The 12,606-nt window shown below is 56.6% G+C and overlaps 1 protein-coding gene across 1 annotated transcript in view; it reads left to right on the top strand.

Annotated features, from left to right (window-relative positions):
- LOC142261659 (cholecystokinin receptor-like) overlaps nt 1-12,606 on the top strand; it is an 89,785-nt gene that overhangs the window by 48,917 nt on the left and 28,262 nt on the right. Inside the window, 1 exon segment of the mRNA XM_075332130.1 lies at nt 9,652-9,900. Coding sequence (XP_075188245.1) covers nt 9,652-9,900 — 249 coding nt within the window.

Below are 12,606 nucleotides of genomic sequence, written 5' to 3'. Positions count from 1 at the left end.
TGATCATACATGGCAGCGTCCTGCCCGCAGCCTCCCTTCATGTGATCATACATGGCAGCGTCCTGCCCACAGCCTCCCTTCATGTGATCATACATGGCAGCGTCCTGCCCACAGCCTCCCTTCATGTGATCATACATGGCAGCATCCTGCCCGCAGCCTCCCTTCGTGTGATCATACATGTGCCCGCAGCCTCCCTTCGTGTGATCATACATGGCAGCGTCCTGCCCGCAGCCTCCCTTCATGTGATCATACATGGCAGCGTCCTGCCCACAGCCTCCCTTCATGTGATCATACATGGCAGCGTCCTGCCCGCAGCCTCCCTTCATGTGATCATACATGGCAGCGTCCTGCCCACAGCCTCCCTTCATGTGATCATACATGGCAGCGTCCTGCCCACAGCCTCCCTTCGTGTGATCATACATGGCAGCGTCCTGCCCACAGCCTCCCTTCATGTGATCATACATGGCAGCGTCCTGCCCACAGCCTCCCTTCATGTGATCATACATGGCAGCGTCCTGCCCGCAGCCTCCCTTCATGTGATCATACATGGCAGCGTCCTGCCCACAGCCTCCCTTCATGTGATCATACATGGCAGCGTCCTGCCCACAGCCTCCCTTCATGTGATCATACATGGCAGCGTCCTGCCCGCAGCCTCCCTTCATGTGATCATACATGGCAGCGTCCTGCCCGCAGCCTCCCTTCATGTGATCATACATGTGCCCGCAGCCTCCCTTCATGTGATCATACATGGCAGCGTCCTGCCCACAGCCTCCCTTCATGTGATCATACATGGCAGCATCCTGCCCGCAGCCTCCCTTCGTGTGATCATACATGTGCCCGCAGCCTCCCTTCGTGTGATCATACATGGCAGCGTCCTGCCCGCAGCCTCCCTTCATGTGATCATACATGGCAGCGTCCTGCCCACAGCCTCCCTTCATGTGATCATACATGGCAGCGTCCTGCCCACAGCCTCCCTTCATGTGATCATACATGGCAGCGTCCTGCCCACAGCCTCCCTTCATGTGATCATACATGGCAGCGTCCTGCCCACAGCCTCCCTTCATGTGATCATACATGGCAGCGTCCTGCCCACAGCCTCCCTTCATGTGATCATACATGGCAGCGTCCTGCCCACAGCCTCCCTTCATGTGATCATACATGGCAGCGTCCTGCCCGCAGCCTCCCTTCATGTGATCATACATGGCAGCGTCCTGCCCACAGCCTCCCTTCATGTGATCATACATGGCAGCGTCCTGCCCGCAGCCTCCCTTCATGTGATCATACATGGCAGCGTCCTGCCCACAGCCTCCCTTCATGTGATCATACATGGCAGCGTCCTGCCCGCAGCCTCCCTTCATGTGATCATACATGGCAGCGTCCTGCCCGCAGCCTCCCTTCATGTGATCATACATGGCAGCGTCCTGCCCACAGCCTCCCTTCATGTGATCATACATGGCAGCGTCCTGCCCACAGCCTCCCTTCATGTGATCATACATGGCAGCGTCCTGCCCGCAGCCTCCCTTCATGTGATCATACATGTGCCCGCAGCCTCCCTTCATGTGATCATACATGGCAGCGTCCTGCCCACAGCCTCCCTTCATGTGATCATACATGGCAGCGTCCTGCCCACAGCCTCCCTTCATGTGATCATACATGGCAGCGTCCTGCCCGCAGCCTCCCTTCATGTGATCATACATGTGCCCGCAGCCTCCCTTCGTGTGATCACTGACCCGCTGTTATCGCTCCTCCAGCAGATCTGGGCTGAGCTGTGGTGATTATTCGCACTTGTTCCCTTCACGTTTGGTCGCAGTGATATTCTGTGGAGCAGCCGGGAGCGGAGCGTCTCCTGACAGGGCGCAGGGTCACGGTGAGGACGGCTCCAGCCCATCTGATCCCAGCCTCTCATGGACGAGGCCCGGAGCTATGGGGATAGACGGGAGGCAGCGGAGCGAGGCCCCAGCGACTGGTCCAGCCGTGTAGGAGCCGCGCCGCCTGTGATCTGATTATGAGGAGCTGGGGGACACGTCTATCCTCCGCCATGTCACGTCTATCCTCCGCCATGTCACGTCTATCCTCCGCCATGTCACGTCTATCCTCCGCCATGTCACGTCTATCCTCCGCCATGTCACGTCTATCCTCCGCCATGTCACGTCTATCCTCCGCCATGTCACGTCTATCCTCCGCCATGTCACGTCTATCCTCCGCCATGTCACGTCTATCCTCCGCCATGTCACGTCTATCCTCCGCCATGTCACGTCTATCCTCCGCCATGTCACGTCTATCCTCCGCCATGTCACGTCTATCCTCCGCCATGTCACGTCTTCATGATTATCTGTGAAATCTCCGCTCTCAGCAGCCACAGAGCAGAGAAAACTGCGGAACAGACGGTGACAGAGGCCACCATGGGGCAGACGACCCCCGACATCTCGCCACCTCCTGTGCCCTTATATCTGCAGCCACTCACCCTGGCACCGAGACCCCAGGTGACAACGCCATCCTGCCTCCAACATGGGGGTGACGACGCCATCCTGCCTCCAACATGGGGGTGACAACGCCATCCTGCCTCCAACATGGGGGTGACGACGCCATCCTGCCTCCAACATGGGGGTGACGACGCCATCCTGCCTCCAACATGGGGGTGACAACGCCATCCTGCCGCCAACATGGGGGTGACAACGCCATCCTGCCGCCAACATGGGGGTGACGACGCCATCCTGCCTCCAACATGGGGGTGACGACGCCATCCTGCCTCCAACATGGGGGTGACGACGCCATCCTGCCTCCAACATGGGGGTGACGACGCCATCCTGCCTCCAACATGGGGGTGACGACGCCATCCTGCCTCCAACATGGGGGTGACGACGCCATCCTGCCTCCAACATGGGGGTGACGACGCCATCCTGCCTGCAACATGGGGGTGACGACGCCATCCTGCCTCCAACATGGGGGTGACGACGCCATCCTGCCTCCAACATGGGGGTGACGACGCCATCCTGCCTCCAACATGGGGGTGACGACGCCATCCTGCCTCCAACATGGGGGTGACGACGCCATCCTGCCTCCAACATGGGGGTGACGACGCCATCCTGCCTCCAACATGGGGGTGACGACGCCATCCTGCCTCCAACATGGGGGTGACGACGCCATTCTGCCGCCAACATGGAGGTGACGACGCCATCCTGCCTCCAACATGGGGGTGACGACGCCATCCTGCCTCCAACATGGGGGTGACGACGCCATCCTGCCTCCAACATGGGGGTGACGACGCCATCCTGCCTCCAACATGGGGGTGACGACGCCATCCTGCCTCCAACATGGGGGTGACGACGCCATCCTGCCTCCAACATGGGGGTGACGACGCCATCCTGCCTCCAACATGGGGGTGACGACGCCATTCTGCCGCCAACATGGGGGTGACGACGCCATCCTGCCGCCAACATGGGGGTGACGACGCCATCCTGCCGCCAACATGGAGGTGACGACGCCATCCTGCCGCCAACATGGGGGTGACGACGCCATCCTGCCTCCAACATGGGGGTGACGACGCCATTCTGCCGCCAACATGGAGGTGACGACGCCATCCTGCCGCCAACATGGGGGTGACGACGCCATCCTGCCTCCAACATGGGGGTGACGACGCCATCCTGCCTCCAACATGGGGGTGACGACCTGCTGTGAACGGCCCGGCTGTAGGATGACGCTCTGTGAAGAGAAGCCATATCCATGTGTGGTGATCTTCCATGGTTCCGGATCATAACATCCGCCCCTTTCGGCCATGTTTTTTCCATCTTCTATATAAGAAAGTCCTTAGTTACCCCTCTCCACACACAGCAGTTTTTAATTGCAATGACATGACACACAGTTAGGGTCACAGAGCTAGGGACCCCAATATAGAGATATGCCTTGACGAGGTATTGGGGCTCAGTTACATTGATCAATGCGATTGCTAAATATCTCCTTTTTCCTAATATTCATGGCAGGTATGCAATTCATTATTCACACTTTCAAGTTAGCAAGTAGCATTTTTCATTGTATATTCCAATATTTGTCCATATGCTTGAGGCATTATACCATTATCTAAGTTTGATGTGCAGCCTTATCCGTATATAGTATGTATTTTTTGGCTTGCACTCATAGAATATATATTAGTGCTCACTTCAGTTATCCTATTCAGTTACCTGCTCCTGTCACTGCTGTTGTCACTGATCCTGTCAGTCAGCCTGCCAAGGAGCCTTCCTCCTGCGGCCGGGGGGGCCTTGGTTCTGCAGCCGGGGGGCCTCGTCCAGTATCTCGGGCTGTGATGGTGGCTTTGTGTCTCGGTCACATGATGGGGCCGGTGTCCAGGCTTTTGGCCTCCGCTCTGAATGTGGAATGTGACAGCGGGGATGATGCAGGATTATCCTCCACACGCTCCACACAGAGGATTAGTGTCTATTTAAGGATTATTAACAAAAACAACAGGTCACAAATGCAGAGTGGAGCCAAGACCAGCAGCAATACAGCAACCGTCACCTGAGGCTAGGGGGCGCCATCACACAACCTGGAGCCAAGACCAGCAGCAATACAGCAACCATCACCTGAGGCTAGGGGGCGCCGTCACACAACCTGGAGCCAAGACCAGCAGCAATACAGCAACCGTCACCTGAGGCTAGGGGGCACCATCACACAACCTGGAGCCAAGACCAGCAGCAATACAGCAACCGTCACCTGAGGCTAGGGGGCACCGTCACACAACCTGGAGCCAAGACCAGCAGCAATACAGCAACCGTCACCTGAGGCTAGGGGGCGCCGTCACACAACCTGGAGCCAAGACCAGCAGCAATACAGCAACCGTCACCTGAGGCTAGGGGGCGCCATCACACAACCTGGAGCCAAGACCAGCAGCAATACAGCAACCGTCACCTGAGGCTAGGGGGCGCCGTCACACAACCTGGAGCCAAGACCAGCAGCAATACAGCAACCGTCACCTGAGGCTAGGGGGCGCCGTCACACAACCTGGAGCCAAGACCAGCAGCAATACAGCAACCGTCACCTGAGGCTAGGGGGCGCCGTCACACAACCTGGAGCCAAGACCAGCAGCAATACAGCAACCGTCACCTGAGGCTAGGGGGCGCCATCACACAACCTGGAGCCAAGACCAGCAGCAATACAGCAACCGTCACCTGAGGCTAGGGGGCGCCGTCACACAACCTGGAGCCAAGACCAGCAGCAATACAGCAACCGTCACCTGAGGCTAGGGGGCGCCGTCACACAACCTGGAGCCAAGACCAGCAGCAATACAGCAACCGTCACCTGAGGCTAGGGGGCGCCATCACACAACCTGGAGCCAAGACCAGCAGCAATACAGCAACCGTCACCTGAGGCTAGGGGGCGCCGTCACCTGACCTGGAGCTAGGGGGCGCCATCACCTGGAGCCAAGACCAGCAGCAATACAGCAACCGTCACCTGAGGCTAGGGGGCGCCGTCACACAACCTGGAGCCAAGACCAGCAGCAATACAGCAACCGTCACCTGAGGCTAGGGGGCGCCGTCACACAACCTGGAGCCAAGACCAGCAGCAATACAGCAACCGTCACCTGAGGCTAGGGGGCGCCGTCACACAACCTGGAGCCAAGACCAGCAGCAATACAGCAACCGTCACCTGAGGCTAGGGGGCGCCATCACACAACCTGGAGCCAAGACCAGCAGCAATACAGCAACCGTCACCTGAGGCTAGGGGGCGCCATCACACAACCTGGAGCCAAGACCAGCAGCAATACAGCAACCGTCACCTGAGGCTAGGGGGCGCCATCACACAACCTGGAGCCAAGACCAGCAGCAATACAGCAACCGTCACCTGAGGCTAGGGGGCGCCGTCACACAACCTGGAGCCAAGACCAGCAGCAATACAGCAACCGTCACCTGAGGCTAGGGGGCGCCGTCACCTGAAGCCAAGACCAGCAGCAATACAGCAACCGTCACCTGAGGCTAGGGGGCGCCGTCACACAACCTGGAGCCAAGACCAGCAGCAATACAGCAACCGTCACCTGAGGCTAGGGGGCGCCGTCACACAACCTGGAGCCAAGACCAGCAGCAATACAGCAACCGTCACCTGAGGCTAGGGGGCGCCGTCACACAACCTGGAGCCAAGACCAGCAGCAATACAGCAACCGTCACCTGAGGCTAGGGGGCGCCATCACACAACCTGGAGCCAAGACCAGCAGCAATACAGCAACCGTCACCTGAGGCTAGGGGGCGCCGTCACACAACCTGGAGCCAAGACCAGCAGCAATACAGCAACCGTCACCTGAGGCTAGGGGGCGCCATCACACAACCTGGAGCCAAGACCAGCAGCAATACAGCAACCGTCACCTGAGGCTAGGGGGCGCCGTCACACAACCTGGAGCCAAGACCAGCAGCAATACAGCAACCGTCACCTGAGGCTAGGGGGCGCCGTCACCTGAAGCCAAGACCAGCAGCAATACAGCAACTGTCACCTGAGACTAGGGGGCGCCGTCACCTGAGACTAGGGGGCGCCATCACCTGACCTGGAGCTAGGGGGCGCCATCACCTGGAGCCAAGACCAGCAGCAATACAGCAACCGTCACCTGAGACTAGGGGGCGCCATCACACAACCTGGAGCCAAGACCAGCAGGAGCACAGCCTGCACAGGACCGGGGAGCAGCCGTCACCTGAGACTAGGGGGCGCCGTCACCTGACCTGGAGCTAGGGGGCGCCATCACACAACCTGGAGCTAGGAGGCGCCGTCACCTGACCTGGAGCTAGGGGGCGCCATCACCTGGAGCTAGGGGGCGCCATCACACAACCTGGAGCTAGGGGGCGCCGTCACACAACCTGGAGCTAGGGGGCGCCGTCACACAACCTGGAGCTAGGGGGCGCCGTCACACAACCTGGAGCCAAGACCAGCAGGAACACAACCGTCACCTGAGGCTAGGGGGCGCCATCACACAACCTGGAGCTAGGGGGCGCCGTCACACAACCTGGAGCCAAGACCAGCAGGAACACAGCAACCGTCACCTGAGGCTAGGGGGCGCCGTCACACATTCTGGAGCCAAGACTAGCAGGAATACAGCAACCATCACCTGAGGCTAGGGGGCGCCATCACACAACCTGGAGCTAGGGGGCGCCGTCACACAACCTGGAGCCAAGACCAGCAGGAACACAGCAACCATCACCTGAGGCTAGGGGGCGCCATCACACAACCTGGAGCCAAGACCAGCAGGAACACAGCAACCGTCACCTGAGGCTAGGGGGCGTCATCACATCACCTGGAGCTAGGGGGCGCCATCACACAACCTGGAGCCAAGACCAGCAGGAACACAGCAACCGTCACCTGAGGCTAGGGGGCGTCATCACATCACCTGGAGCTAGGGGGCGCCATCACACAACCTGGAGCCAAGACCAGCAGGAACACGGCAACCGTCACCTGAGGCTAGGGGGCGCCGTCACACATGTGGCGACATGGACTCTCATGGGTTAAAGTTTCTTAAAATCCAGCCAGACAGCATGATAGATTGTCTATAGACGGGGGAGAAGTCCCTCATTGTTTTTACAAGACTCTTGTTGACTGAATGTAATTGTGTTGGCCACTGAAAGCCAGACGTATTGTTCTCCAGACTTTTCCAGTAACCATTGTATTGTAGTTGTGTATTGCTAATGTAATTACCTTAGTAGCCATTGTCTAGTCTGTGACTTGCAGACTTCATGTAGATATACTGAGTCTTTCTATGCACATCATTTAAATGAACATTATCCATGCAGCTTGAAATTCATCCAATGGGAGAAGCAATCTTGTCCAACCAATCGATGAGGACGCAGTGTATCCTATGGGAAGGTTATGGCTATAAAAGGGACTTCTTTAAGCCACCAGGTGGTTGATGGATGCTGATGGATCCAGTCTAAGCTCTTAGGAGCTGACTAGAGGATCAGGATATCTTATGGCTTCAATCTAGGGATTCCGGTTCCGGTTGGAGACCATATCCACAGCCTAGGGATTTCGACTCCGGCTACCAGGATTGTAACATCATACCAGGACTACCTAAGGAGGACACTCAGGTTGGGACAGTTCAGTTACCTGTTACAGACTTTGCAGACCTCAGACAGCTTCCTAAATCTGGCATTATTCCTTTCTCGGTGGGTGCCCGCCAAAAGCGGGGTGCTGCTGGACTGGAGTAAATAGCCCTGGAACCTCTGAGGCACGGACATTCTAATCCCTGGTGAGCAGTGGAAGGGTGAGACTCTGTTGCCTGTTACATTTGTGTGTTTTGCTGGTTATGTGTTATGTGCCGTTAATTGTTTGGGGATCCAATAAAGTCTTAATATTGTGATTCCCTCACCCTGTGTTGTCTGAGTAGTGTTACGCCCACGGTTAAGGAGGCCGGCGTTCAGGTGGGATGAGCCCTGAGCCACGCTGTCTTTCTAAAGGCGGCGGGTTTTAGTGGACGAGAGCACCCACTGACCCCCGTGTCTCCACAGGAGAGCACCCACTGAGCCCCATGTCTCCACAGGAGAGCACCCACTGAGCCCCATGTCTCCACAGGAGAGCACCCACTGACCCCCGTGTCTCCACAGGAGAGCACCCACTGAGCCCCATGTCTCCACAGGAGAGCACCCACTGAGCCCCGTGTCTCCACAGGAGAGCACCCACTGAGCCCCATGTCTCCACAGGAGAGCACCCACTGACCCCCGCGTCTCCACAACACAACCTGGAGCCAAGACCAGCAGGAATACAGCCTGCACAGGAGCGGGGAGCAGCCGTCACCTGACACTAGGGGGCGCCGTCACATCACCTGGAGCCAAGGGGCCCATCACATGACCTGGGTGGCCTCACCTCTCCGGTCGTATGCACGGTGCACGCACAGATATATGTATGTACACTGCTGACTCTGCACCCAATCAGTTTCACCTGTAACAGCTTCATCACGGGCTCCGGCGTTAGATTGTACTTACAGAGGTCACCACAGAACATTCACTATTACTGACTGCAGCTCTGCAGGTGACTGGAGGATAAGACATGATGTAACAGCAGAATAGTGACTGCAGCTCTGGAGGTAACTGGAGGATAAGACATAATGTAACAGCAGAATAGTGAGTGCAGCTCTTGAGGTGACTGGAGGATAAGACATGATGTAACAGCAGAATAGTGACTGCAGCTCTGGAGATGACTGAAGGATAAGACATAATGTAACAGCAGAATAGTGAGTGCAGCTCTGGAGGTGACTGGAGGATAAGACATGATCTAACAGCAGAATAGTGAGTGCAGCTCTGGAGGTGATGGGAGGATAAGACATGATGTAACAGCAGAATAGTGACTGCAGCTCTGGAGGTGACTGGAGGATAAGACATGATGTAACAGCAGAATAGTGAGTGCAGCTCTGGAGGTGACTGGAGGATAAAACAGGATGTAACAGCAGAATAGTGAGTGCAGCTCTGGAGGTGATGGGAGGATAAGACATGATGTAACAGCAGAATAGTGACTGCAGCTCTGGAGGATAAGACACAATATAACAGCAGAACAGTGAGTGCAGCTCTGGAGGTGAGTGGAGGATAAGACAATGTAACAGCAGAATAGTGAGTGCAGCTCTGGAGGTGAGTGGAGCCGGTGGTTTGGGGTCTGGCGGTGCTCAGTGACGGGTGTGATTGTGTTTTTCAGATCTGAGCTGGGTGCGGATCCTGCTGTACGTCCTGATCTTCCTCCTCAGTGTGTTCGGGAATACCCTCATCATCATCGTGCTGGTGATGAATAAGCGGCTGCGCACCGTCACCAACTGCTTCCTGCTATCGCTGGCCGTCAGTGACATCATGGTGTCCCTGCTGTGCATGCCCTTCACCCTCATCCCCAACCTCATGGGCAACTTCATCTTCGGAGAAGTCATCTGCAAGACAGCGGCGTACTTCATGGGTAAGGACCGGGGCCGCACACCGGCTCCGCAGGGATCACATCTGCTGCTTTGTGTACACCGGCTCCGCAGGGCTCACATCTGCTGCTTTGTGTACACCGGCTCCGCAGGGCTCACATCTGCTGCTTTGTGTACACCGGCTCCGCAGGGCTCACATCTGCTGCTTTGTGTACACCGGCTCCGCAGGGCTCACATCTGCTGCTTTGTGTACACCGGCTCCGCAGGGCTGACATCTGCTGCTTTGTGTACACCGGCTCCGCAGGGCTCACATCTGCTGCTTTGTGTACACCGGCTCCGCAGGGCTCACATCTGCCGCCTTGTGTACACCGGCTCCGCAGGGCTGACATCTGCTGCTTTGTGTACACCGGCTCCGCAGGGCTCACATCTGCTGCTTTGTGTACACCGGCTCCGCAGGGCTCACATCTGCCGCCTTGTGTACACCGGCTCCGCAGGGCTCACATCTGCCGCCTTGTGTACACCGGCTCCGCAGGGCTCACATCTGCTGCTTTGTGTACACCGGCTCCGCAGGGCTCACATCTGCCGCCTTGTGTACACCGGCTCCGCAGGGCTCACATCTGCTGCTTTGTGTACACCGGCTCCGCAGGGCTCACATCTGCCGCCTTGTGTACACCGGCTCCGCAGGGCTGACATGTGCCGCTTTGTGTACACCGGCTCCGCAGGGATCACGTCTGCTGCTTTGTGTACACCGCCTCCGCAGGGCTGACATCTGCTGCTTTGTGTACACCGGCTCCGCAGGGCTCACATCTGCCGCCTTGTGTACACCGGCTCCGCAGGGCTGACATGTGCCGCTTTGTGTACACCGGCTCCGCAGGGATCACGTCTGCTGCTTTGTGTACACCGCCTCCGCAGGGCTGACATCTGCTGCTTTGTGTACACCGGCTCCGCAGGGCTCACATCTGCTGCTTTGTGTACACCGGCTCCGCAGGGCTCACATCTGCTGCTTTGTGTACACCGGCTCCGCAGGGCTCACATCTGCCGCTTTGTGTACACCGGCTCCGCAGGGCTCACATCTGCTGCTTTGTGTACACCGGCTCCGCAGGGATCACATCTGCTGCTTTGTGTACACCGGCTCCGCAGGGATCACGTCTGCTGCTTTGTGTACACCGCCTCCGCAGGGCTCACATCTGCTGCTTTGTGTACACCGGCTCCGCAGGGGTCACATCTGCCGCTTTGTGTACACCGGCTCCGCAGGGCTCACATCTGCTGCTTTGTGTACACCGGCTCCGCAGGGCTCACATCTGCCGCTTTGTGTACACCGGCTCCGCAGGGCTCACATCTGCTGCTTTGTGTACACCGGCTCCGCAGGGCTCACATCTGCTGCTTTGTGTACACCGGCTCCGCAGGGATCACATCTGCTGCTTTGTGTACACCGGCTCCGCAGGGCTCACATCTGCTGCTTTGTGTACACCGGCTCCGCAGGGCTGACATCTGCTGCTTTGTGTACACCGGCTCCGCAGGGATCACATCTGCTGCTTTGTGTACACCGGCTCCGCAGGGCTGACATCTGCTGCTTTGTGTACACCGGCTCCGCAGGGCTCACATCTGCTGCTTTGTGTACACCGGCTCCGCAGGGCTGACATCTGCTGCTTTGTGTACACCGGCTCCGCAGGGCTCACATCTGCCGCATTCTGCTCCTCACCACTCTCAGAATCTCTGCTTGCTGTAAGTGAATAGTTTGTAACTAGAGGCCGTAATGCCCTGAACTAAAGTTTGAGAGCTGAGGGTTTGTTACAGTGTATTAGCGTGGACCGTTCTCTCCTGAGCACTTTACCCCTTGTCCTTGGATCCGGCCACTCTTGGTGTCCAGTCTCTATTCACCGACAGCAAGCTGAGATCTTGATAGTAGTGAAGAGTGAATTCTTGAATATTGGGTCATTTTGCATTTTGCCCTGAGATAATGCAGGGTCCTGAGATAATAATGCGGAGTCCTTAGATAATAATGCGGAGTCCTGAGATAATGCGGAGTCCTGAGATAATAATGCGGAGTCCTGAGATAATAATGCGGAGTCCTGAGATAATAATGCGGAGTCCTGAGATAATAATGCGGAGTCCTGAGATAATGCGGAGTCCTGAGATAATAATGCAGGGTCCTGAGATAATAATGCGGAGTCCTGAGATAATAATGTGGAGTCCTGAGATAATAATGTGGAGTCCTGAGATAATAATGTGGAGTCCTGAGATAATAATGCGGAGTCCTGAGATAATAATGCGGAGTCCTGAGATAATAATGCGGAGTCCTGAGATAATAATGTGGAGTCCTGAGATAATAATGTGGAGTCCTGAGATAATAATGTGGAGTCCTGAGATAATAATGCGGAGTCCTTAGATAATAATGCGGAGTCCTGAGATAATAATGCGGAGTCCTTAGATAATAATGCGGAGTCCTGAGATAATAATGCGGAGTCCTGAGATAATAATGCGGAGTCCTGAGATAATAATGCGGAGTCCTGAGATAATAATGCGGAGTCCTGAGATAATGCGGAGTCCTGAGATAATAATGCGGAGTCCTGAGATAATAATGCGGAGTCCTGAGATAATAATGCGGAGTCCTGAGATAATGCAGGGTCCTGAGCTAATAATGCAGAGTCCTGAGCTAATAATGCAGAGTCCTGAGATAATGCAGAGTCCTGAGCTAATAATGCAGAGCCCTGAGCTAATAATGCAGAGCCCTGAGATAATAATGCAGA

This window comes from Anomaloglossus baeobatrachus, unplaced genomic scaffold (genome assembly GCF_048569485.1).
Source record: "Anomaloglossus baeobatrachus isolate aAnoBae1 unplaced genomic scaffold, aAnoBae1.hap1 Scaffold_236, whole genome shotgun sequence".
Classification (NCBI taxonomy): Eukaryota; Metazoa; Chordata; class Amphibia; order Anura; family Aromobatidae; genus Anomaloglossus; species Anomaloglossus baeobatrachus.
This window is presented reverse-complemented; position numbering and strand designations above follow the sequence as displayed.